General features: G+C 43.2%; 1 protein-coding gene across 5 annotated transcripts; it reads right to left on the bottom strand.

Moving 5' to 3' along the window:
• Positions 1-9: 9 nt before the first annotated feature.
• upf2 (UPF2 regulator of nonsense mediated mRNA decay) lies at positions 10-27986 on the bottom strand. 5 transcript variants are annotated; one of them, XM_014409292.3, is made up of 22 exons: positions 27968-27986; positions 25718-25811; positions 23259-23627; positions 21410-22189; positions 21179-21339; positions 20896-21087; positions 20666-20815; positions 18873-18976; positions 18696-18781; positions 18478-18586; positions 18247-18360; positions 17828-17944; positions 17288-17677; positions 15666-15941; positions 15308-15491; positions 13572-13726; positions 13089-13193; positions 12887-12985; positions 12193-12357; positions 9981-10122; positions 4644-4764; positions 10-2118 (listed from the first exon to the last, which is right to left on the bottom strand). In XM_014409292.3, the coding sequence occupies exons 3-22, from the start codon at positions 23624-23626 to the stop codon at positions 2109-2111; spliced, it is 3828 nt and encodes a 1275-aa protein (XP_014264778.1). In that variant the 5' UTR covers position 23627; positions 25718-25811; positions 27968-27986; the 3' UTR covers positions 10-2108. The 5 variants fall into 5 exon arrangements, with proteins under 5 accessions (XP_014264778.1, XP_014264779.1, XP_014264776.1 ...); XM_014409293.4 differs by having other exon boundaries at positions 10-2115; XM_014409290.3 differs by lacking the exon at positions 10-2118 and adding an exon at positions 2499-4534.

The following is a 27986-nucleotide window of genomic DNA, read 5'->3' as shown; positions in this document are numbered from 1 at the left end:
AGAGACGACTTTGTGCTTTTATTGTGGTAAATTTTATTTGTCATGAGCTGAGACAAAGCTTTAGCAGGCAGCTGTTTCTTGCTTTTTCCTTGCTGTAAAAGAATATCAGCTTGGACAGGGACAAACTTGAGTTATGGGTAATCTTTACTATAGCAAAGACACAGAGCTGCTGCAGAAAAGGTTCATGTAGCAGCATACAGGGGATATATTTATATATCTAGAGGCTTAACAAGTTATATTTATCTATTATAGTCACGTCATCACTAAGGAAGACTCTCAGGCACCCGGTTATCCTGGAAAAACTTTTGTCACATTACACAAGTCACAAATCAAAGCAAGCTGGATGTTAGCAAACTTTAAAAAACATCATCATCAAACTGGGTAGAAGTGGAAGAACTGCTGAATATGTACACTCAGGTGTCCACCACTGAGCAGGTCACTCAATCCTGACAAGTCTGAACGCAGCAGAGATCAAAAAGTGTTCGACGGTGCGAGAGCTGGAGATTTCTCAGCAGAGCAGCAAAAGCACTGACCTGACACTGCTGTCACGTCTGCAGGGGGGGCATGAGTAAGCTGAGCATTAAGACCAAAAACGAAGAGGACACGGGTGTCTGCCTCTACATAAATATAACTTTAAACTGTCTGTACCCATTTCTGAGCATTAATCTTCACTTTTTGTTAGTTTCACCAAACTAGGCTGAGACAGATTTTTTAAAGATTCCCGCATCCCTAAAAACCCACTTTCTTCTGATTGGTTAACATCTGGAAGAAAATACTTTAACATCATGAATTCAAAATGTGGTCATTCGTCAGATGGACACTTTCTGTGATATACTCACTGAATAACTGCTCACTGAAGCAAGCAGTGGATACAATGGTATCCTCTGTTAACTGTCCACACTGTCAATAAATAGCACATTTTTGAAGAAAAACAAAAAAAGACAGTTGTGTTAAGGTATTTCGTTTAGGAATAGAGACCTTTGTAACGTCTTCTTATTCTCCATCTTAAATCTCCGGTCCCAATGTCTGGTGTTCACATTAAACAAGACAAAAAAAATTCTAATAATGAGGTCAGTGTTTCTACAAGTTTTGAGCCAAAAGCACAGGCCCCACCCACCGGCTTGGGGGGGGGGGGGGGGGGCAGCCAATCAGAAGACAGCTGACTTAACTGTGAATCATGCAAAGCTACTCTGAGAGGATCCAAGAATAATTACATGAAGCAGGAAATGGGACTAATAGGTCGCCTTTAAAGGTCTTGCTATAATCTGTAGAGTGTATAGGAGAGTAAGTACCTAATCAATAACAATTATGTGATGATTAGAAATGAACTGTAATGAACTCTAGAAAATAACTGTGACATACGTCTTTTAAAAATGTAACTGTTGATCAAAAAAATACCTGTGAGACATGTCCACGGTTTCATTTTTATTTAAGTAAAACTAAGAAGCGACACAAAGCTATAAATCAGCTCGTTGCACACCATCGGTCGCTGTTCGATTAGCACGTCTTTCTCTGAATCACTGGTCAGTTTACGAACACCCAACTCATTCGTCTTTTGCTGCTTCGCACAGAATTGGACCGAGCTGTTCATGGAGTCAAAAATCAATCAATCAAACAAACAAACAAAAAAATCCCTTGCTAGTCTCGTGTAAAAGTTGTGCACTCGCAGATTTGAACTCCTAAAGACGAGTCACTTTTTCCTCTGCCTGGTGCAGTGGTGGCAGCAGGTGAGTCGATCTCGCCTCTCCCCGCCTATCTCGCTATCAGTCTGCAGGTCAGCTGTTTCTAATTCATTCTCTGGTTCAGACAGTTGTGTTTTTTTGTCATCTCAGGTAACAGACAAAAAAGAAAGAGAGCCACCTGTCTGACCCCCTGACCTCTGACCCAATTCCCTCCCCCTGTCAGTTCTTCTTCTCCTTCTCCTGTGTGTGTTCATGTCAGGGGTTTGGTCTGTCCCCAGCTTCAGGGGGTGTCTGGAGAACTCGTTCCCTTGTTTTCGACCGGTTTCCCTTCCGATCTTCTCGTTTTCCTCTTGCGCGCGCTCTCTCTCTCTTTTGCTGGTTCATTCTCTCTCTGCCTCGCTTGCTCAGCCTGGGCCCAGACTCCCATCAGCGTCTCCTGGAGGACAGAGTAGGACATTTACTGCAGAGGTGCTGAAAGTAAAGCTAAAGCCTGACCCCTTCAAAATAAAACTACTGTGAAAAAAAAACATTTCTGTTAAATAAAATTAAAATAAAAACTAGACCTTTGAAAAAAAAGAAGAAAAAAAAAAACTTCAAACCAATTCAGACAATTTTTTGAACTTGGAAAACCTAAGACAAAATAACAGAAGAGGTTTTTGTATTTGCTTGTTATTACAAATCTGAACGTTGAGGTTTCGATTATCGAGGTTTTAAATATCTACAACAGGTGGTGGATTGGCCAGATGCTGGCCGATGTGTAAAAATAACTTGTTGTTTGGTGGTGGCTATGGCGGAGCTTCCACAGAGGCCAGCAGGTGGATGAGGGAAGGGGAGGCAGGAGGAGAGACGCGAGGCGGCCGCCGGTCCGACTGTCAGGTGAACTGAACTTCAGGTAAGAAGTTATGACCTGCAGTCTGTCTGGGTCAGATATAAACCAGGTTTAGGTGTATTGTTGTGAGGAGACCATAAACAGCATTTGCATTTTCTATTGTACAGTTCATTTGCTGTTATGGAGTTCTTGTTATGGATAAAAAGTGTCTTTTTTTTGTTTCAAAATAGCTGATAACTATTTGCTGATAGCTGCCAACATCTGCGAACAAATATAATTCTATAAAGTTGTTCTATATAGTGTGTAACTGTTCATATAGAGTGTTATTAAATTTATTGCTAATGCAATCATATGGCACATTGACTTCTGAGGAAATTTTAGATGGCACTCATCATCAGAAAGGTTGCCGACCCCTGATCTACAAGACTGAGCGTCAGCTACTTTCAAAAAGTTTATTTTCTATACTGATTTTACTAAAACCATCTTCTAAATCTATCACTGAAAACAAACAAACAAACAAAAAAAAAAACCCCCAAAAAAAACAAACATTCACAACTAAACTGAAATGACCAAACCTGCTCCTTAAATATATGAAAAACGCTTTTCCTGCTCAAGTTTCTTTTTTAATGTCTGGATTCCACTCTTGACTTTGGGGTTTTTCATACATCAGTTAAATGATTGAGGTAGTGGACAGACTATTTGTGTGTTATACAAAGTAAAAGTGCTGTTTTTGTACATAGAGTTTGGTGTGTCTCTAGAACACAACTACTGTTTGCTGTTAGCATTGGGACAAAAATATTAGAACAGGATGTATTTGTTTTTCAGACACCGAAAAAAAATTTTTTTTTCATTATGCTCTAAGTCCAAGATTTCTTTGTTTTTTGTTCTCCACCACCTAAAAGCTCCACCAACCGGCAGCAGCTAGCCTCTAACTGTGGACTACAGAGGCTGTTTAGAGCTTTTAATGTGAAAACAGCTTCCTGCTGCAGATGGAAATCCAGTCTTGAAGTCTGACGTCATTAGCAGTTTCCAGTTCCAAACTCTGCTTCAGGTCCCAAAGTCAAACGAACACTGCCACATCACTGAGTTAGAAGTTAGCAAGGAGTTAGCTCGCTAGTTTCCACCTTAACATGATATACCATTTTCTGACTGAGGAATTTCTGAAAAAAAAAATAAAACATACAGCTCTGGTATCACTTCTGACATAAATGAAGACAGGAAACTAAACAGCAGTGACGTTTGTAGGGATACTCAAGTTGGGCTAGCTGGTATATAATGATATGGTATGTGGTGGCTAGCTACAGAGCTATGGTTAGCATAACATAAACACAGTAAAGCTGGACGATGAACGCTAACTTTTTTCCACTCGAAAAAAGTTAACGCGAGGGTTCCTGATGGTTAGGGACAAATGCAATCGCATGGCAGGATGCTGTAAACAGACCAAACTTCAGTCAGGAGAACAACTGTTAAAATTCATCCACAATACGAGGTTAGTCATTAACATACTGCTGCACTGACTGGTTTTAAAAGCTAAGCTTTAAAATGAACAGTGGTAATAAAAACAGAGAGGCCAACAATGATCAATGACTATTTGCAAAATAGAGCAAAGATAAAGAGGAGTAGAATATAATAGGTTTTTTTTTTAAAGCCACTCAGATATACCGTCATAATAATAACGTCTCGTGTTGTGCTTTGGTTTTAGAGATACAACAAAGATGCACGAAGCGGTGTTGATGTCAACATGTAACCAGGAAGTGATCTTTATTTGCAGACTTCAATTTTTAAAGGGAAAAAAAATATAACTAAATAAACTTACTTGAACTGTCTGCACTTAAAAAATGAGATTCAGTGAAAATAGGAACAAGATGTCCTCAATACTGAGATTTTTTGCTTGCTAAAGCCTCGCCTTTGGACTGCTGCAGCTCTGGCTCTTTTAGCCTACTCCAACTCATATCTTTGGTTTCTCTCCTGCTTCTCCTGCCTGTCTCGCTTCTCCTGACTTTCATTTCTTGCTCTTTTCTCTCTGTTCAAAGAGACACCAACGAGGCGCTTTCAGTGCACGGTGAACTTAACAAACACTAAACTGACACAACCTGTAGCCAGACTGTCGCCGATTGGGGACCGAGCCTCACCTTCCTCCGGTCTTGAAGATGAGGTCAGCGTTGGGAGCGCCTTTCGGGTGCTGGTAGCGGGGACGGCGCTCCCGGTTGGTGTTGGCTGGAGCCGGACGCTGGGCCAAAGACTGCATCATCTCTGTGACATGGAGAGGAAAAAGGAAGTTCAGTCAGAAAACTGATATCAGAATCAGAATCAGAATGGGGTTTATTGCCAAATGTTGAGCAGGTTTACAACATTAGGAAATTGCTGCGGTGCTTCAGTGCAAACATAGTGTCATAAATAGCACTTAAATAGACATGGAAAAAAATAAAAGTAGGGATAAGAATTAAAAGTGCTACGTGGAAAGATATGTGCATGAGATATACATGAGATATATACATGAGAATAAGAATTAAGAGTGCTACGTTGAAAGATATATACATGAGTGCAGGTGGTGATCAGTGCCAAACATAGAATGATGCAGTGACACAGCGTAGGGTCATGTGTTAGTAGTGGGAACAGTCATACGGTTATTGTTCATGTGTCCAACAGCAGAGGGGAAGAAACTGTTCTTATGGCGAGAGGTTCTGGTGCGAATGGACCGGAGCCTCCTGCCTGAGGGGAGCAGGTCAAACAGACTGTGTCCAGGGTGAGAAGGGTCAGCTGAGATCCGAGCTGCACGCCGCAATGTCCTGGAGGTGTACAGGTCCTGCAAAGATGGGAGTCTGCAGCCAATCACCTTCTCAGCAGAGCGCACAACACGCTGCAGTCTCTGTTTGTCCCTGATAGTGGCTCCAGCGTACCACACGGTGATGGAGGAGGTGAGGATGGACTCGATGATTGCAGTGTAGAACTGCATCATCGTCCGTGTTGGCAGGTTGAATTTCTTCAGCTGCCTCAGGAAGTACATCCTCTGCTGGGCTTTCTTGATGACGGAGGTGATGGTGGGCTCCCACTTCAGGTCCTGGGTGATGGTGGTACCCAGGAAGCGGAATGAGTCCACAGAGGTGATGGGGGTGTCAGTCAGGATGATGGGGGGGGAGTGGGGCTGTGTGCTTCCTGAAGTCCACAATAATCTCCACTGTCTTCTGGGCATTCAGCACCAGGTTGTTGTGGCTGCACCAGGACACCAGACGTTCAACCTCCCTCCTGTAGGCAGACTCATCCCCGTCAGAGATGAGCCCAATAACGGTGGTGTCATCTGCAAACTTGATTAGCTTGACAGACTGGTGGGTGGAGGTGCAGCAGTTGGTGTACAGGGAGAAGAGCAGAGGAGAAAGAACACAGCCCTGAGGGGAGCCGGTGCTGATGGTCCGGGAGTCCGAGACATTCTTTCCCAGCCTCACATGCTGCTTCCTGTCCGTCAGGAAGTCAGTGATCCACCGGCAGATGGGATCAGGCACATTCATCTGGGAAAGCTTGCCTCGGAGATGGTCTGGAAGGATGGTGTTGAAGGCAGAGCTGAAGTCCACAAACAGGATCCTGGCGTAGGTTCCTGGGGAGTCCAGATGCTGCAGGATGAAGTGTAGGGCCATGTTGATGGCGTCGTCTACAGACCTGTTGGCTCTATATGCAAACTGCAGGGGGTCCAGGAGGGGGGCCGTGAGGGTCCTGAGATGGGAGAGAACTAGGCGCTCAAAAGACTTCATGACCACAGATGTCAGAGCCACGGGTCTGTAGTCATTTAGTCCAGTGATCCTAGGTTTCTTGGGGACAGGGATTATGGTGGAGGACTTGAAGCAGGCAGGCACATGACATGCCTGCAGTGAGGAGTTGAAAATGCCAGAAAACACTGGGGCCAGCTCGTTTGCACAGTGTCTGAGGGTGGCAGGAGACACGCCGTCTGGGCCGGGAGCTTTCCGAGCATTCAGGTTCTTAAACTGCTTCCTCACATCTGCTTCATGAATATGAAGAGTTGTGGTGGGAGGAGGTGGTGTGAAATCCTCTTTTGTGTGGGGTGAGGAGGGGGGTGTTGTAGGTGAACGGTTTGAAGGTGGTGATGGCTCTATGTAGGGGGGAGAGGTGGGGGAATTAGTGTCCAAAGTGTCTCTATTGTTGGGGCCGTTGGAGGTGTGAAGGCTGCCTGATGGCTCGTCAAAACGGCAGTAGAAGTCGTTAAGGGTGTTGGCTAAGAGCAAGTCATCAGTGGAGTGGGGGGTTTTAGGCTTGTAGTTTGTGATATTCCTAAAACCTTTCCACACAGAGGCCGAGTCATTCTCTGAGATCTGCTGCTGCATCTTCTCAGAGTGCTGATGTTTAGCAATGTCCACTTCTTTAGTGAACCTGTACTTGGCCTCTCTGTAGCAGTCCCTGTCTCCGCTTCTGAACGCCTTTCTCTTTTCCAGCCACAGCTTTTTGAGTTTAGGAGTAAACCAGGGTTTGTCATTGTTATAACTCACCCTGGTGCGTGATGGCACAATGCTGTCCTCACAGAAGTGGATATAGGAGGTGACAGTGTCCGTAAACTCGTCCAAGCTGTTAGAAGCAGCCTTCAATGTGTCCCAGTCTGTGGTCTCCAAACACGTGCGAAGCTCCTCCACAGCCTCGTTGCTCCACAGTTTTTTAGTCCTCACGACAGGTTTGGAGAGCTTCAGCCTCTGTCTGTACGCGGGGATTAGGTGGATCATGACGTGGTCAGAAAGTCCGAGTGAAGCGCGGGGCACCGCGCGATAGAATCAGAATCAGAATCAGAATCAGAATACTTTATTGATCCCTGGGGGAAATTATTTTTTGTTACAGTGCTCCATTTTAAACCAACATTAAGACAAGACAGACAATACGCTAACTAAGAATAGTACAATATATACATATATATACATACATACATACATAAGTCACTTATAAATAAATATTTGGAAAAGAAACATGTGTAGTTGTAGCAGCAAACAGTGTGTTAAGTGGATGCGTTGTACAGGGAGATGGCCACAGGCAGGAATGATTTCCTGTGTCGTTCAGTGGTGCTTTTCGGTAATCTCAGTCTCTCACTGAACGAGCTCCTGTGACTGACCAACATGTCATGGAGTGGGTGGGAGGTGTTATCCAACATTGTCTTTATCTTGGACAGCATCCGCCTCTCCGACACCACCTTGAGGGAGTCCAGCTCCATCCCCACAACATTGCTGGCCTTACGGATCAGTTTATTAAGTCTGTTGGCATCTGCGACCCTCAGCCTGCTCCCCCAGCATGCAACAGCATAGAGGATCGCACTGGCCACCACAGACTCATAGAAAATCCTCAGCATTTTCTGGCAGATGTTGAAGGACCTCAGTCGCCTCAAAAAATAGAGACGACTCTGGCCCTTCCTGTAAGGCCCCGCTGATCGTGCTGTAACAGTGGTCTAATGTCCTCTCCTCTCTGGTCGGGCATTTAATATACTGCTTATATTTTGGAAGCTCATGGCTCAGATTGGCTTTGTTAAAGTCCCCAAGAGCAATGATGAGAGAGTCCGGGAATGTCCGCTCCGTGTGGAGAATCTGCTCCGCGAGTGCGCACTGAGCTGCCTGCGCATCTGCGTCTGGCGGGATGTAAACAGCGGCCAGGATGAATGAAGCGAACTCCCGCGGAGAATAAAACGGTTTGCAGTGGATGATAAAAAGATATTCCAGAGAGGAAGAGCAGTGCTGAGCAATCACTATCACATCTGTGCACCAGCCACTATTGATGTAGAAGCAGAGACCTCCACCTTTGGACTTACCGGAGAGAGCGGCCTGCCGGTCCACGCGCAGCAGATGGAAGCCCTCCAGCTTGAGCGCGCAGTCTGGGATGTTTTCACTGAGCTACGACTCCGTAAAACATAAGACACAGGAGGAGGCAAAGTCTCTGTTCATGCTTCTCATCAGGGCCAGTTCGTCAATCTTATTGCCGAGTGAGCGTACATTAGAAAGGAAGATCCCAGGAAGAGCAGTTCGCAGTCCGCGTCTCCTCAAACGCACGAGTGCGCCGGCTCGCTTCCCTCTCTTTCGGCGTCTCGCTTTCCTGGTCAGAGTCAGCAGTAAATCTGCCGCAGATGCGACAAATATTGGAAATAAATCCACAGGCGTTGTAGTCCTGTAGTTAAGGAGCTCTTCTCTGGTGTACGAGTATCCAGAGGAGTGCCCAGACACAGAGAAAATGCACAAAAACAAAACAAAAGTAACGCACTGAAGCACCAGGGCGACCATCCGCGGCGCCATCTTGGTCTACATATGGTCTACATATGAAAAATATTTCACATTTCAACAGTTTATGACAACAAGGAGACAAAAACCAAAAACAAGCAGACACAAACTGATGACTAATAAAAAACACTACGAGCATGGATGACTGATCTTGTCCTGTGTTAGCAGTTATTATGGCTTTTATCAGGCCGCTGCTGAATACATGTGTGTGAATGGGTGGATGACTGGATGTGTAAAGCGCTTTGGGGTCCTTAGGGACTAGTAAAGCGCTATGCAAATACAGGCCATTTACCATTTACATGAACAGGAAGCACGTCCAGTGTCCTTACGCTTAATTTAAGCTTCTGTGTTGAGCCTACCTGCAACCTGCGAGGGGCATTTGTTTTTTGTTGTTTTTTGTTGCCCTGCAGTTTCACCAACAGAACATTGTCATTCAAGTTGATTTAAAACGATGTGACTACGGTGAAGATTTAACATGTATACACTGCACCTTAGTGGAATAAAATCAGCAACGTCCAGGACTGAACTATGTGGAACCAACAAGTAGCAAAACCTGCAGTTCCGCTGATGGCCACTAGCCAAACCCACAGACTTTCACATTTAAATGACAAATTTACTGCATAAATAAAAAGCCTAGTTTGGTCTCCATAGCTTCTTTAGTCCTTGTTGACTTTAAATCACTACAAATGGATTTGTTGTCATTTCCCTTAGAGGTTTCACTCAGAGCCAAATTATATTTAACCACAGACTTGTTGCCTCTACTGAAAACATCCCCCCTGCAAAGGCCCAGTCTGAACCCATAAACCTCCTACTACTAAAGCTCCTCTGAGGTAAGCGGCAGCAGCAGAAAGTGAAGGTTTATCAGGACTCTTACATTTCTAGAGTAATTATTAGAAGCCAATAAAAACCTAATACCTTGAAAAAAAATGAATCAAACTCATGCACTCACCTTTTAACCACGCCCCCCGACAATACACAACTATAATAATCTGTGCAGATTTAAGGTGGAAATGAACCAGCTTTTTCTTGTCAGTGTGACCTTGCACAGAGAAAGAACTTCAAAGGACTCACTGGGTAAGCAAAACAACACACCCTGATTTCAGGTCAAAGGTCACCGTTTGCTTTCACAGATCAGATATGAAACAGAAGCCGATCCACTCGTGTAACCTGGGCAGATGCGGTAACAAACAATAAACAAACAGTTTCCATGGTTACCCTGGTAGTCCTCCTGCTCCTGCCGCTCGTTGATGTCCAGAGTGAGCTTTTTCATTCTCATGCGCTCCTCCTGCTCGGCCTGCTGCTGGTTGAAGTGATTCGCCGCCAGGTGGGAGGAGAGCGGCACGTTCAGGATCTTATACTGTTCAGGAGAATGAAAGACAGTTTAGCTGGACAAAGGCATTTTTTTATAAGTTCACATTCCGATAATTCAACAGCATTGTTTAAAGTTATCATTTTGTCTCAAATCGTAGATTAATTATTTATGCTTGGATCAGCTTGTAAGTTGCAGAGTGCCCTCTGGTGGATAAACTACGCAACATCAACACTAATAACCTGGCTGAAGGGTGTTTCTCTGGTCTCACCTGTGCTTTTTAAATAGTATTCATCCATCAGATACCGATAGATGTCTCTCCATGTCTATCCGGTATCTGATAGAAGTTGATAGTGACATATCAGCTCAGTCTTTTTGTGTAGGCATCGCTGCTCAGCCCCCCTCAGCTCTGTCAATGTACTGTTGGCAACTTGCAATTTATTGTCCCCAAAGAGAAAGTTTGTTTCAGGACTCAAAGTATAAAGTATAGTAGTATTTCAGTCAGGTTCTAGTAATTACAGCATAGCATTTTTAAAAAAAAATTTTTTTAAACTAACTAATTAATTAATTAATTACAGTGTAGCATGACTACATGCAAAGTGTATGTAAACTAGAATTCACACCAGACGTCGCGAATACAGGCAGATCTCAACTTAAATTATTTTAACTTCACACTGTATCATGAAAATCCATTCACTGGGATTCTCCTGACGCATGAGAGAATCGAGGAAAGACCGGTCGACTGAAGCAGAGCTTCACCTTCAGACAGATGGAAAACGGTAGAGGGCTCGAAGAAGCGTGCAGAAAGAAAGCTTCTGACAGTCTTTCTGTAGGGTGTACTCTGCGGTTTTCTTTAGGCCAGAAAGTGATTCATCTTGTGAAGTTACAATAGTGTTTGACTGACAGCAGAATTTCTTACTCTCTGAAAACTGATATCAGTCCCTCAACTGGCTGAGCATGAGATTTCTAGAGCTACAGATCTCTCAGACACACCGACAAAGACGCCCTGTGTGCGTTGGCGTTTCTGGCAGCTGTTTTTCAAGCAGGCTGAACGCTGCATGAAACCTCTGTGCACAGGCAAAGTGCTGGACACACCCAGCAGCACAACAACCAGCCTCTGCCCTCAAACCACACATTCCACCACGCAGCGGCTGGCCTTAACGGACGCACGCACGCACACACACACACACGTGTGTGTTTCTGTATGTGTGTTAGGACGCCTGCTGACATACACGCAGTTTTTTCCATCTATAGTGCTGAAACTGTTTCTCTCAGGAAGCCTTACATACATAATGGGCACAGTTAGAGAACACAGAGGGGCATTTAGCAGGAAATTTTCCTCAGAAGGACATGAAGACCAGAAACGGAGAAAAAAGAGACTCATTAGTGTACCAACATCCACCTCAGGGGTGCAAACATGACTCTGAATGATAAAGCTGCTGAATCAACTTCAGACAGAAGCAACATCAACAGTCCTGCAGAAATGCCCTCCCTAGAATAGATAGACACTGAAACTGGCTCAGATAAAGTACACACACACACACACACACACACACACACACACACACACACACACACACACACACACACACCATTATTAAGCATTCATTTATGCACACCATCTCCTTAAAGAACAACCAGGATGAACTTTAAAATTGTTCATCCTGCAGAGAACAAATTAGCAGAGCTAACAAACACATAGGCTGCTTTTGTGAACTACAGGAGCTACAGTCCTGCACTCTGTGAGTGGCAGCTAAAGGAGATTGTTACTGTAACCTGCAGTTGCAGGAGCGAGAGTGCAGACAGTTTTCACACCTGATCGCTCCACTATTCATCGCCATTACGTGTAAATTCTACTGTTAATGTGGAATATTTTAGAAACCTTAAGTGCAGGACTCAGTGTACCCTGCAGGATCATTCCACAGAAGATCGGCCAAATAACTGTAGCATACTAATCGAGTTACAAACCCTTAGAAGATTATTTTGGCCGAGAAGGGTAGAAGATGAACCCGGTATCAAAATGTGGTTAAAAAAAAGACTTTTCACCTGCAACAAACTGCTGTGACCAGCCTGATTTTTAAAGAAGTGCAATAGCTTGGCACATAGATGCCACCTTACCTGCTGCTTATTGCCTTTGCGAGTCAGCATGACAAACTGCATGGTATCGGAGATGTCCGAGTCTCCCTCACTAATGCATGGCTGTCCCTTCTTCAGCTGACTCTTCAGCTGCAGAGGAATGGCAACATCCAGCTGGTGCACCTTCACCGCCTCGCCACTACGCTGCTGCAGTGACACAACACACAGTGAAGAGTCAGTCTGCGAGGTCTGGATCAAAGCTGAGGAGACCTGTACTACTCTATGTTTTCTTATGTTTGTAAAGTGCTTCTTTTCACTGAGCAAATTCATCATGTCCAGAATATCCCATCATTATCTGGCTTACATCAGCAAGATGGCTACCAATGCCATAAGGCTACCTGGGTTTCAAACTAGCTGTGAGCATGTTCACATAAAAGAGACTAAGAAAAACAGTGTAATAAAGGCCAAAAGCTACAAATCTGCTGTTAAAAGAAAAACGCTGCATGTAGTTATGAAACTGTGCATGCGTTTTTAGTCGTTATTATGATTACACTCATCTCTTTGATGTTTTTAGAATTCAATCAAATATTCAGAGTGCATGTGCGTGTGTGTGTGTGTGTGTGTGTGTGTGTGTGTGTGTGTGTGTGTGTGTGTACGCGCGTGTGCGTTTAAGTCAGTAAAGCCTTTTGCAGCATAAAAAGTACTTCATGGCCAGTGTGGCGGCAGGACGCTATACCTGCAGGTTTTCCAGCATCATCTTGTCCAGAGCCTGAATGAAGTCCTCGTCCTCAGCGCATGCCACGTGCTTCAGCCCGCCGCCACGGATGGTCACCTCCTGCACACACAGGCAGCAAATCAACATCAGCAAAAGCACAAATCTTTAAACCAACAAAATGTATTAAATCTAGATTTATACACAGACATTTCCCATTGCTTACATTGTTCTCCTCGTCAGTCTCGTTCTCCTTGTTGGAGTCGGTCAGGTAATCCGTGTTCTCTTCTTCCTCTTCCTCCCTCTCCTCCTCTTCATTCTCTGACCCTTCCTGTTGGAGAAAAAAAACCCAAAACAAAACAAAAAAAAACAGTCATAGCTATATTTCTGTTTTTGCCATGCAGCTCTCAGGTTTTTTGATCTGCAGCCGGGTGTGCATGAGTGTGCGGCCGTGTTGGATGTGGGGGTATTATCCTAGTTCACCTAATGACCAGGAGAATACTGCGGTGGGTACCTGACCACCATCTTGGAGTTTTGAAACCAGATGTTTCACTTCTGGGCACTGGGCTCCACCACCCTATGCTAGATGCCACTGTTAACTTTAGACTTTAGACTAGGGTTGAATATTTAGCATTTCCTGTAAGTTTGTTCTGTTGCAAGATGGATTTTGTTTGAGGAAGAACGCCAGAATGGGGGAGTCAACACTCACATCCTCTTCCTGTTCGTTCATTTCGCTTTCATTGCCTGACTGCTCTTCGGTCTCTGCGCCTCCCTCTTCATCATCGTCCCCGTCATCATCTTCCTCGTCAAGACCCTCCCCTTCGCTCATGGCACTGGAGCGGCCGTCCTTCTCCATGGCCAGACCTGCACAAGAAAACGTGGAAAGATTCCTCTTTAGGACACGTAAGACTAAAACAATCAGGAGAAATATCATAAATGTCTCCGAGCCCAGCCCAGCCTGGGAGAGCAGCTTTACTCAAACAAAGCCCTCAGTTATATATAGAACAAATATTCCAGAGAAAAATTGTTGTGTCTATGAAGCTCGTCACAGAGCATAATTATGCAAGAAAAGGTAACGGCGAAGAAATGAAGTCTGGCAGTGGCGTGGAGTGGAAGATCAGGTCTTGTGTGACTCAAGGACTGAGGAATGTCCGATCCTGGTTGAAGTATGAAAGGTAACAATAGCTCCACTGTTTAGCTTCAGGGGCCTTCATCAATCACTCTCCTCTCCTACATTCCCACACACAAACACATGCTTACTGCTTATCTACCTGCATAAAGGTTTACACACATAAACACAACAGTGATGGAAAGCTGCTGATTACATGTACTTTTATACAGTTTTGAGGTACTTCTGGCTTGTGCTGCTAATCACACCGATGGGGACGTATTAGCAAAGCAGCTGTTAACCTTATCTCTCTCCCATTAATGCCTCTTTGGAGGAATCCGACTCCAAGGAACTACTTTCCCCCCCACTTTTACTCTAAATAACTGAGTACTTTACAGCTCATGTATCTGTACTTTTACTTGAGTACAGGATCTGCGAGGGTGTCCTGCTCTCAGAGGGCGCAGCTGTGGTTTACATTTTTCTCAGCACATTCCAGGTCAACACCTTGAAACTGTTAAACAAAGCTCACGTTGCTGCGCTGTTATCAGGCCGCAGAGTCAGATACACCTGCTGCGCAAACACTTCCTTCTTCCTCCTCTCCAGATATCATCGTCCTGATTGTGTTTTGGTTTTTACATTCCTGAATATTCGTATTGTCTCTGAGCTCAGATTCTGTGTCGTAAAGATTGTAGTTTCGGGGTTCGAGAAAGAGGTGTTAGGGGTTGCAGCTTATTTACACCTCAGTGGTGAATCTTAACCTCCTAAGACCCGAACTCTTTCATGGCATACATTTTTAATTTCTCTTTGCTATTTGGGCTGATTGGGACCTGATGAATATAAAAACAAAGAATTACATGAGAGTGCTAGAAGACGTGTACAGACAGCACTTGAAAGAAAATCTCTTAATCGTCACATTTCAGACACTCAACAGACAAAATGAACAAAACAAATGAGTGCATGTCACATGTTTTATCAACAGCACACAAATGCATCTTTGGTGAGATCAGATCTCTCAAGGTTATCAGGCTAGATTAAACTGAGGTCCAGAGGAAGTCTGAAACAGTCGTCATTGATTTTAAAAGATCCTTCCTGAAGTCTCTGTAATGAGTGGGAATGCATGTATTCGGCATTTTAAACAATGAATTCAAACCTGCTCAACAGACAAAGCAGAGGCAGAGAGAGGAGTGACACAGCATGCTCGCTTGCCCTCCCACACACTGGGGAATGCTGCTCTGCCAGGACAACGGAGAGCAACCAAACCGGCAACACCAGCTGCTACACCAACGGCGTCATGCTCCACGCACATTAAAGATGATTACTTAGCGTCACCCTCCTACCTAGTTTGACGAGCACCTCTCTCTCCAGGTCGCTGACTTGCTTGATGGCCTCCTCCAGGGAACTGCTGAGCCTCATCTTAGGCCTGAGCAGCTCCAGCGTGTCGCTGATCATGTAGTCGATATCGATGGGGAACGGGTGGTCCTTGGTCCACACGTCCAGGCTCTTTTTCCACCATATGTACCGCTGCAGACACACAACAACATCTCACTTACTTCACCCCTGACCAGAACACCTCCTGAGCAGACCTCACAGGTCTGTCAAACTCAAAACAGTGGCACAGTGATTATACCCAGTAGATTTACAGAAAATATCAGGGTTCCCGAACATAAAGTATAGGCACTTTAGGAGGTTACGTGCCTGGAAGTAGATGAGGAAACAGTCTAGCTTCCTCTTGCTGGAGCCTCGATCGAAGTATTGGCCGCAGGTATCAAGCAGGGTGCAGACCAGGCGGATGCGGAACAAATGCTCTGGGGGGTCCAGAGGGCTGGGACTGCCGTCCTGATTCACGCCGAAGGAGATGAAGGAGAAGAGGGTGCGGAAAATGACGGCCGACTCCACCATGCGGTAGTTGTAGAGCTCGCCCAGGAACTTGGCGCTGCTGATCCGCCGCTGGTTGAACTTGGGCTGGTTGACCTAGGAAGCGAGGGAAGAAGAGGAGATCCTAAATTGAGATGTCCAACAATATAATATAGGATGCTGCAGGGGAGAAGAAAAAGAAAATGGAGGGAAATTCTTAAAGCTTTTTGCTGCAGGGCTCAAGACCGCCAACGTCCTGGTTGCTAGGAAAAATGCTTGAATTTCGACTGTTTTGAGGTCAGATGGAGGCCAGATCAGGGTCAAATTGTAAGCATGGCTTCTAAAATATGCAAGTAAGCATTTGCAGCTGTGACACAGGCACGACTGTTTGTGTTCAATTATTTTTTTGTAAAATCACAACCTCAGCCAAGCAAATGGAGTCCGACAACATTCCAACATGTCCTGCAACACGTAGCAGACACAAATGACACAGCAACACAGGTGTCCGCTTCAATCAGCTGCCAGTCAAGCAGATAGCATCGGGGTTTTTTTGATCGTCCTGTCCATTCAATGCTCCTGATCTCACCTCTCCTGCACTAAACATCCCAAATATATGACAGACGAAGCATCTGCAGCTTCAAGTTACAGCGAGGTTAAAGACGTCCAGAACAGTTATTACAACTCAAAAAAACAAAAAAAAAACCAAAAAAAAAACCTCCTCAGATTTTCATTTTGAATTTCCACTTTTTAGTTTTGCAAGTAAAAACATCTTTAGTTTAGTTTTTAGTATTTTTTTTAGATAACTGCAGTTAGTTTGTAGCCTTACATGAACATGAATAATTTCTATCACTCGACTGGAGATCCTTTTTATTTTGTGTGTGTAAGCAAACATCAGGGCCAACTGAAACAGTTTTCCCAACATGTAAAAAAAAAAAAAAAGAAAAAAAAGAAAAGAAAATGTAGGAAATAAATACATTCAAGAATATAAAGAACACCCGCTCTTTGGCACTTATTAGTGAAGCATAAATGAAAAAAAGGACTAGATTTCTCAAGAGAAAGCTGAAGAGAAATAATATCGACAGCAAGAAGGAGCAACGTCCTTCTAGCTTCTTCGATATGATCTCTGACTGAATGTGACCGGAGTGAAAGTAAACAAGCGAGCTCGAGAGAGAAAAAGAACGCAAGCTTCGCCATGGTCTGATCTTTCCACAGTCTGCAGTTAAATAAAACCTTTTGCACACATTCAGTCTGCTCATTGTCATGGATACCAGAACAAACATTTTGGGTCAGCGTCAGACTGATAATACATTCCAAATGTTGGGCCAGTGCATCCCTAATGGCAATAAATATAGAAATTACTGATCAGAGAATCAAATTACAGTCCTATAAACTACTAAGGGCTCAGTTAAGGATGAAACACAAAAGCATATCTTGTTTTCAGACTTGATTTTGCTTCTTCTTACCTCCATGCCGAGCCGGATGTCCTCCAGGACACCGTCCACCACGTGGATCCCCACGTCCTCCTGGTAGGCCACCAGGCCAGCCAGCAGGTTGGCCACACAGTGGATGCTGTTGTACTTCACGTTCCAGATGTTGACCATGCAGCAGATCAGGTAGCTCTTCACCTCGGGGTCCTGCCATGGCAGCTTGCGCATCTGCCTCAACACCTTCTCTGTGGTGACCTTGGACAGGTCCTTATAGAGCAGTTTGCAGATGTACTCCTGCAGCGGCGGCCTCTTCTTCTTCACCGTCTTCTCCATGGGCGGCGGGTTGCAGTAGTAGTAGGCGTTCTCCACCATGGTTACGTAGCGGGCATCAAGGTGCTGGGCCTGCTTTTTGCGCATCATTTGTTCCTGGAGCACACATGGGACAAAAGTCAGGCTAAAAACCACTCATTTATCTTTATATTCAAATATTTTCTCTGTTTTTGTCCTTTTCTATATCACATTCTAGTTATCTGCTTCAAAGTGAACAGAAGCCCAGTGAAGAGGACCAGTACTGACCAGCAGGACACTGGTGCGCAGGTGAGAGTCGGGGGATCTGAAGAGGAAGCGGCCGCAGGTCTCCAGCAGTGTGCAGGCCATCTCTATGTGATGGTGCGTAAAATCAGACAGCAGCATCTGGAGGAGGAGGAGACATGGACAGAAATCTATAATAGCTAAGCTGGATGTCGTCTCGCCGGCTGTGTTGTTATTCTGATGCATGCACACAGCAGAGTGAGCTCTGGAAGCATTTCGTGCTTGTTATCACAGTGAGGATGAAGGTAAGTAAGTTTAGTTTTTCACATTTTCATCTTAATGTGGCATTTTGTTTGGGATCTGATTGGATGAGCAGAGATGTTGCTAAAAGTGTTTGTTTTCTTGTACAGGGATTTAAAGACAAACAGCCTGATGTGACTCAGACAGTGGCTTCTTTCACCCACCTTGAGACACTGAAGTGTGTCTGTCTTCGAGAACATCTTGAACTTGGCCAACTCGCCGATAAATCTGACGGTTTTATTCTTGGTCTCGATGTTGATCTGATCCTTCTTCCGAATCTAGAAACACAGATTCGATTCATAATGTTGGCAAGTGTTTTTAATGCAAACATGATGGAAAAAAGCAAAGTATGACAAATCTATTTAAAACCTGATGTAAGTGAGCAGAGAACCTACATGAAACCTGAAGTCTCCCTTCAGCATGGAGCACAGGTCCTCCGCCACGTCTGACATGCATGGATGCAGCGTCGCCACCAGACGAGAGTAGAAGGGCAGGAGATCCAACCTGCAAGAGGAGAATGACTCAGTGCACCGCTCACAATCACACAATCAGTCATGATGATAGCACCCCCTTGTGGTGATTAAAGGTAAATGCCAAACCAGATGAAACCTACCTCTGTCTGGGGACAGTGAAGAGAGCACGGACAAGCTTCCTCCTGTTAGACTTGGTGTTCATGTTCATGCAGAAGTCCATGGCAGCCTGTAGGAATCACCAGAGATCATAAACCTTTACAAACTATCCAACATCTGGAAGCTCATTGTTTTCCTTGGATCAGTGTGTCTGTCCTCACCTTGTCTATGAGGTCTCTGTTGACACAGTTGGGAAGCTGCTGGATGAAAGCATCCACGATTAGCTTCAGGTGAGACCCCGTGTTAGCTTCCTCGTCCTCTTGTTCTGCACAGACAGAAACAAATGTTCACTTTGTATGCAGTTCAAATGAAACCAATGCAATGTGTATGTTCCACTTATTGTTCATAGTTTTGTCTATACAAGGATTTCTGCACCATTTTAAAAACTCAAAGTATTAGGCCACATCTCTTAATCTCTGAATTAAGATATTTTTAGTCCTATATCCATGCAGTCTTCCTTTTTGTGAAACAAAAAAAAGAGGATGCCACTACTGCAACTAGTCAGTTCATAAGATTTCTTACCTCCTAGATATTACAAAATCAACTGTAAGTCAGCGCTGCTTCTGTGAATCAACTGCCCCCATCTCATCCTGTTGCCATCATCCTCCTGTCACACCAACCCTTGTACGTCCTCCTTCACTACATCCATCCTTCCTCTCTAATCTTCTTTTCCTTCTGCAGCTTCTTTTCCTTCTTGTCCTCTGCAGCTCCATCTTCATCATCCTTTATCTGATATATCCACCAACCCTCCTCTGCACATGTCCAAACCACCTCTCTGTCCACTGTTACACTTCTGACCCAAGCATTAGGTAAATTCATACATTCCAAGCTGTAGAACCTACTCGCAGAAGACCCAGTAAATCTCACAGACTGCATAAAAGATGGAGTAGGTGCCATCTAGTGGTCTACAAAAAAACAAAGCCAATACTTGAGTGACTTAAGCCTGCATTTCTTCTAAAGGCCAGCAGAGAGCGCTTCTGCGAGCTGTTGAAGAAGCTGGCTGTATCCCAATTCAGGGTCTGCAGCCTTAAAGGCCGCATTTTAAGGCCGATTACGTCACCGCGACGCGACGAAGGCTGTCCCAATTCGAAGGCTGCTCGAAATGCGGCCCTCAAATGCGTCCTTCATTTCCCTGAATTTTAAGGACGTGGCGGTGTAGACTTAGTGGGCCAACATATCCCAGAATGCATAGCGCGGCGATGGGTGTGGATAATTTTGCCGAAAAAAACGGCGGACGAGGGGCGCTTGAAGAGTAAACTTTAAGTAAGTACTGAATATTATGTCACTTATTTATGTGCAAATGTTTAATAACGAAGAACATTAAAACATTACTGTTGGCCACATGTCGGCAAAGTTATGTGACATTAGTGACGTTTGTACAAACTTGTTTTTAAAGCCTTTACTTTAAAATATACACCATTCAATAGCTGAACTTAATCTTACAGAGAATGATCAAAGGTCATGTAGAAACAAACAAACTAATGAACAAAAGATTTTCTCCTTCATTTCTGTCAAACAATGCTGTATGTAACGTTTCCAGCTGTTAGTATCATGGTTGCTAGGCAACCTGGGCAGCGCAACGGAGGCTAGACCGTCCCATTTCACAAGCCTCGCACTTCCGGCCTTAGCGGTCTTTAAGTACGCGGCCCTTGTGGACCGTTAAGGCTGCGTACTTTAAGGCTGAATTGGGATACAGCCATTGTATAGACGTTTATGATGAAGCAGCCTTTGGCTCCTCTGATCTTTGACCTCAGTAACCATTTTCCTGATGAGTTTATGGGCTAGTTTTAAGTCCTATTGTTCATTTAGTAAATTATAGTCCAATCAGATTAAAGGACAAACCGGTGTATTTTCATTGGCTAACTTGTGATTAAACACTGTCAGCCAATGAGCATGCAGTAACACATCATCATAGAAGTAGTACAGTAGCTGTTTTCTGGAAAATCCTGTTTACCTTGTTCATCGAGCAGTTTTTTGGCCAGCTCTTCATTTTCCACCTCGTCTGAGCCCTCTAGTTCAAGAGGTTCATCTGTGATGTCCAGAGCCTCGAGCTCCAGCTCCAGCTCCTCTGTTGTGCTGCCCGCATCCTTCCCCTCTCTGCCATCTGAACCCAACAGCAGCACGGTCAAGACAAAGTACACAAATCTCTTCCTTTTTTGTAAGCATGGGTGTTTTATAACATACCTTTGGCATCCTCCTTCTCTTTGCCCTGACTGCTCTTCTCGTTGTCCTTAAAGAGGATGGCGGGCACAAATGCCTTCAAGTCCACCAAGTTCTCATAGAAGTTACGAGCGTCTTCGTCTTCCCAGATCCCTCCTTCCAGGTCATACTCTCCAGGCTTCCCGGGGGTGAAGATGTCGATCCCGGGGCCATGCTCTGTGACAGCAGAGCCATGATAATATCAGATATTAACAAAAAATTGACAGGGTATAATATGAGGAAGAAAAAAAAATGTGAGGCCACACACCCTCCTGCACAGTCTTGTCCTGAGGCAGCTCGGGCATGTTTTCATCCAGCAGATCAGCCAGAGACTGAGTGTTGGCCAGCAGCTTCTGGTAGGAAGTGGCAAATTCCTCGTACTGCTTGTGTCGGTCCTCGCTCAACTCTCCTTTGGAATGCAAGATCCGCCTGAAGAGGACAAAAAGTTAGGTATGCTCAAACAATCACGCAGTGGTTTCCCGTAACAGCTGAACCTCACCTGTTCTGTCTCTCAATGTTCTGCAGCTCCCGGTGGTCCTTCTTCAGGTGTTTGGTGAGTGATGTGAAGTATTCCCGCAGAAGATTCTGGAAGGGCTGCTGCTTCTCACTGCTGATGATCTCGCTGGGAGGGAAAGCCAAGCCAAACTTCTCGGCCGCCAGTTTCACCTTGCGGGGCACCAGCCCAGCAATGTCGTCCCCGCAGTGCTTACAGAAGCTGATCACCACGGAAACATGGGTGTGCGTCTCGCGGTCAGCCCCAATTATGTTTTTCAGCTGCTCGTAAATGAGCGAGAGACCCTCTTTGTCTGTGAAGAGACCGACGATGGTGAGCTCGGCGATGAAGCGGAGGTCTGTGCGCAGCTTGCTTACGTTGGGTGCCTTCTCCTCCTTCCTGGCTTCAAAGTGCTTCTTCCAGGCCTGCAAGAGCAACGGGGCAAACTCGGCGTACCTCTGGTGGAAGAGCGAGCACAGATGGACCGCGCAGCCGACATCTGAGATCTTCAGCTTCGCTTCCACAACGGAGCTCACAGCCTCACCGATGTACTTGCTGAGGTTGAGTGAGGCAAAGTCGTTGGAGAGTGAGTCTCGCTGCTGCTCGGTCAGCGTGCGCAGCTTCTTCACGAAGGCGGTGTTCTTTTTAAGGCTCGAGTCCAGGCGGCTAAAGAAGGCCTCTTCAGGACGACCCTCCTGGGCATTCTGGTTCTTGCTGCGCAGTTCCTTCCTACACTGATGGCGCTCCCATGCCTCCTGGTACAGCTGATGCCCCTCCTCCTTCTCCCTGTAGAGATGGGGTGACCCGCAGAAAGAGGCGTGATTAAAGAAAGATAGTAAAACCAGTGCAGTTGTTTCGGGTGCTACAGTGGCCCTAAGACTAACATCAGGGGTTGAGATGGATGGTGGTGATCAACTCTGGCTCTGCGAAAAGTCAAGTCAAACATATACACGCTGGACCAGCAGACACATCACTTCCTCTTATGTTTATTTCTTAAATGAAGGTCATGCTGACATCAACATGCTTTTAAAACATAAAAACACATGTTCTTGTATCAGGTTTTTAAAAGTAGGAGACACAAAAGAAAACTTTCATCTGCACACAGTGTATGACAAACTTTTAACTTAAGGTTTAAGTGGCTGAGCTTTATCACATTTTTTACATGTTACTGTATTAAGTATTTTACACAAAGGCCACATGGAGATATTCAAATAAACTCACCTGATCAGCTTGCATTTGAACTCAACTACAGCCATTTTAGGGAATCTAGAAATTTTGTGTAGTTCATTTATTACATGCAAATTTACAGCTTTTAAACCCAACAGATTAAACTGTGCACAAGCAGATGAAGCACTGATGTGGAGAGGTTTTGTATTTCTAGTACATTAGGATCCCATTAAAGATCATCTTTGAATTCAAATTTATTAATGCTAAATTAGAAAAACTACAGAGATTCATCTTGGGATAAAGATGTAGGTCAAACCGCCATTTTATCAGCTCTTATGTAGCCAAATCTCCATTTTATTGTGAATTTTAGTGCAGTGTATTATTCTACAGACTTTAAAAACAAGTCTTTGTATGCCTTCCCCACTCTTATTATGCTTATATACTAATGAGCCTCAGCATAACCACTGACCAAAATTTGTGCTGGATTTTGACGATAATGTTGTTCTTCTATATGATGTGGACCAAGACCACAGCCCTGCGCTTGGCAGATTTGTTAACATTGGTGTGTCCACACCTTCCTCCAATAAGTGTGGCTAAGATTAAGTAAGCGGTAGAATTGATCTAAATGGCATTTTAAACATTGCTAAAATCGCTATTAACTCAGAATTTAACAATCAAGATGACTTACTTGAGGAGGGCAGCCTCCTCCTCACGTTGTCTTTTGGCTTCCTCCTCTTTAAGCTTCCTCTCCTGCTCCTCTTGCTGCCTTTTCTCTTCCTCTTCCTTCTTCTTCTGCTCCTCCTCTGCCTTCAGTTTTTCCTCCTCTTTCTTCTTCCGCTCCTTCTCCTCCTTCTTTTTCTTTTCTTCCTCCAGCCGCTTCCTCTTCTCCTCCTTGCCGCAGTCTTTTTTGCCGCTCATTTTGGCCTCGTCTTTGGCCTTGTCCCGAGCAGATGCCGGCCTCCTCTCAGCCTCCCTGTCCTTCTCCTTTTCCTTGTTGCTGAAGGTGCAAACATCTTTCTCATCCATGTTTACTGAGCGCTTGCGTTCAGCAGGCATACTGAGGAAGGACAACGAGAAAAGCTTAATGGCAATAGATGCTGCTGTATAAGTTAAAGAATCATACAACAATCTGTGCTTTTTTGAAAATATTACCATCAGCCTCTTATTAAAATTAAAATATTAATTATCAGCTTTGTTATTAAATATTCTGATTTCCTTTGATTCTATTCGACCATCCAATTTAAGAAAAAACCCTCAGGAGGGTATGGAACTTGTTGTCCAAAATCCTCAAATCAACAAACCAACCATTTACGATCAAACAAACTCAGCTTATATGGGTCCAAGTTACATTTACACCGAATAATACAGTCAAGTATAAAAACATTTATACTTTTAATTTTTTTTTTTTTTACATGCACATTCCACTGACACTGTGACATACAGTGCTGTACTTTGCAGCTGAGTTTCATTCCTGATGTTACTGAGGTAATAAGCTGCACATATAACATCTATCTGCAGATAATAGTGCACTTATAACATACTGTAAATAAGAGAATACATGAAAATATGGCACCTGCATTTTAAATTGAAACTCTGATAATAACCTGCTCCCAACACAGTGATGTGTTCAGCATCAGTTACCATGGTGATTTAGCCAACTAAAAAGAGAGACACTGAAACCTATGATTTGAATCTCAAGACAGCTCACTAAACCATTCATCTCACTTCAGAGTACACCCCTCTGGACTCTCACTGTGGGTGGGGCTGCAGGTACACTCAATAGCAGTGAACTAAGTGAGGAAACGATGTACAGTATCTCACAAGTACACCCCTCACATTTTTGTAAAGATTTTATTATATTTTTCCATGGGACAACATGAAAAATCATGTCTGTTCTGTTTGTAAAAACTTAAAAGTTAAAAATAACAATTTAAATCAAATAAATAAATAATAATCAAGTGGACCACTTGGAAAAATAAATCCTTTGGGCATTTCTTTTGGCCTTCAGACAATAATTCTGATTGTTACAGTGCTCAACGGAACATTCAAAAAAATAAATGAATCAATTGGGCCAGTTTCATTTACTCACTTTTGTTGGCAGCGGTTTAGGCAATAATGGGTGTGGGTTGAGTTATTTAGAGATGACAGCAAATTTACACTGTTGTACAAGCTGTACACTCACTTCTTTATATTGTATCAAAGTGTCATTTCTTCAACGTTGGCCCATGAAAAGACATAAGAACATATTTACAAAAATTTAAGGGGCAGACAGATACATCTATATCAATTCATTTTGAAGATGTTTTGAAACAAATCAAAAATAAGTAACTAAAATTAAACATGCACACAGACTATCGTTGTACTGCTGTGTGTGAACCGCACAGATAAGCCCAACGATTTCCTGTTTACCTGACACATTAAAACAAATTCAGGATTGATATAATCTAAAAGTCACGTCTAAAGTCTCCAGACACAAAATGGAGGAAGGGTCATCGTGATGAGATGTCATAAGGGCCTAAAATAAAAAAAAATAATTCAGTTTAATCAAACATTCAGACAGAAACTCCACGTAAACACGGCTGAACGGGCCCTGCAGGTGAGCAGGTAAATCAAGCGAGAAGCTCCTTAAAGCTGACACCTGTCCGCGCGTGTAAACGCCGTTTGGTTCGTGCACGTTTTTAAAAAAGAAGAGATTAACATTAAACGTGTAATGCTGTTCCACTGTAAACGCTACGTTCAACAGAATCAACCTTTTGGGGTTGAACTTGTAATGTTAAAGTCAGCGTGACAGCCGCCCACGCAGACTCCGCCTGTTATCCGCCAAACCTGCGTCAGCCTCCTCCGTGTGAACAGCTTAGCAGAAGCTTCACTTTAAAAGACAAGGAGAAAGCCGCGTTCACAGCGCCCAGCAGACGCTGCGACGTTTTTAAACGAACAAACAAATTTATAACAAAAAAGAGCTAGTGTTAGCACGGCTAGCGAGTTTAGCTCAAATGGACTTAGCGAAAACAGGCACAAACAAACGCTTAGACAGCGCAAAACTGACAGACAGTAATTACAACGCATATTTACAAACATACAGCAAGCACTCCCTGTTTAGAGAAGCCTAGTTTCTTCTAAATAATATGTAAAGATGAGCGGGGTTACCTGTTAGCCGTAGCAAAACAAACATCGGTTCATCCGTGCTGGTTTCCGGGTGAACAGCATCAGGACCCTCTCGTTTTGGAGTTCCAAATTATGCCTGATTAAAAATGTATAAGTTACCTTACATTTTCTCCGATACATGAGAGCATTTTTATTCTGGGCTTTCTAAACGATTACCTTAACAATTTAATCTTCAAAGACGTGAATAATATTGTATTATATATTAAAATTATTGTCTCCCCAACAGCCAGCATTCCAGACTACTAACAGGTCAGACAATGGCTGTATCCCAATTCAGGGTCTGCAGCCTTAAAGTACGCAGCCTTAACGGTCCATAGGACAATCTTAAATAAGTGGTTACAAAGAGACATCACAATTTTTGGAAGAATATTATTAACCAAAATGGATAGTTTATCTAGATTTATATATCCAGCTTACTCTTTATCAATATCAAATAAAGTTATTAAAATAATTAATAGCATGAATTTTAATTTTATTTGGAGAAATAAGTGCCAATATATATCTAAAGATGATTTGGTTAAACCATACATTGAAGGCGGTGGAAACGCAATTGATTTTGATATAATGAATGGTGTTTTGAAACTTAAATGGTTAAAATCCTTCCTAAATAATCCACACTCCATTTGGATTTTATACCAAGTAAGGTCTTTAACACACTGGGGGGTATCGATTTTCTCCTAAAATGTGACTTTGAAATTACTAAGCTACCTGTTAAACTCTCTGAATTCCATAAACAGGTCCTTCTTTATTGGAAAATGTTATTTAAACATAATTTCACTCCACATAATAGGAACAATAGATATATACTGATGAACAGAAAATCTATTTTTATTCAAGATTGGTTATCAAAAGGTGTTTGGGCAATTGCCCATTTTGTAGATGAGGAAGGACATGTTCTAGGACATCAAGATTTTTGCCAAAAGTTTAATATCCAATGTTCTAAAAGTAAATTTAATCGGGTTATAAAATCCATTCCATTGTCACTTAAAAACATAGTTGTAAATGATATAATATATTCTGACATCTCCCCCAAGTTAAGGCAATTATATATAGATCGCATTCGATTTTGTGATGCTAAATGCAATAATAAGTTTCTAAGATCTTCATTAAGGAGTCTTTATTCTCCAAATTTACTTAGACGTAATTACATATTAAAAGATTTCCAAAGGGAAGAAATTGAAAAAATAAGAACTGATTATATCACCTTCCCTATCCCTCCTAAAGGGAAAGAAGTCCAATTTAAAATCTTGAACAAAATTTACCCGACAAATAGACTCCTTGGTGATAGATTCAAAATAGAAACGGGTAATTGTGTATTTTGTGAAACAGAAGAGGAGGATTTGGACCATCTATTCTTTTTGTGCAATTTTATACAAATATTTTGGTTGGATTTTCATACCTGGCTTTATTCCAGTGGGATTCAAATTACCCTATTTACCTTAAATATGATAATGTTTGGAGTGTTTTTGAAAGAAAAGAAAACTAATTATGGTGTTAATATGTTATTAATCATGTGCAAGCAATTTATACATAAATGTCGTTTTCTTAAGACTAAACCAACACTAGCTTACTGGAAAAACGACTTAAACCTGTTGGTTAAATCTTTGACCTTAGTTAAAAAATAAAAAGGCTGCTTTTTTTGTTTCCTTTGTGGAAGATTTTGATTTAGTAAGTTAATAATCTGTTAAGTTATGTGACCCCATCTTAATATTTTCTTTTTCCTATGTATGAAAGTTGTTAATATGTAAGGAATGTTTATTCTCTGAATCTGTAATATATGGTGCATTTTGTTTGTATGTTAATATTACTAAAAAAAAAAAAAAAAAAAAGCCTTAACGGTCCACAAGGGCCGCGTTCTTAAAGACCGCTAAGGCCGGAAATGCGAGGCTTGTGAAATGGGACGGTCTAGCCTCCGTTGCGCTGCCCAGGTTGCCTAGCAACCATGATACTAACAGCTGGAAACGTTACATACAGCATTGTTTGACAGAAATGCAGGAGAAAATCTTTTGTTCATTTGTTTGTTTGTTTCTACATAAGCTTTGATCATTCTCTGTAAGATTAAGCTCAGCTATTGAATGGTGTATATTTTAAAGTAAAGGCTTTAAAAACAAGTTTGTACAAACGTCACTAATGTCACATAACTTTGCCGACATGTGGCCAACAGTAATGTTTTCATGTTCTTCGTTATTAAACATTTGCACATAAATAAGTGACATAATATTCAGTACTTACTTAAAGTTTACTCTTCAAG

The sequence above is a fragment of the Maylandia zebra genome, linkage group LG17, assembly GCF_041146795.1.
Source record: "Maylandia zebra isolate NMK-2024a linkage group LG17, Mzebra_GT3a, whole genome shotgun sequence".
NCBI lineage: Eukaryota > Metazoa > Chordata > Actinopteri > Cichliformes > Cichlidae > Maylandia > Maylandia zebra.
The sequence above is the reverse complement of the archived record's forward strand: the minus strand, read 5'-3'. Positions and strand labels throughout refer to the sequence as shown.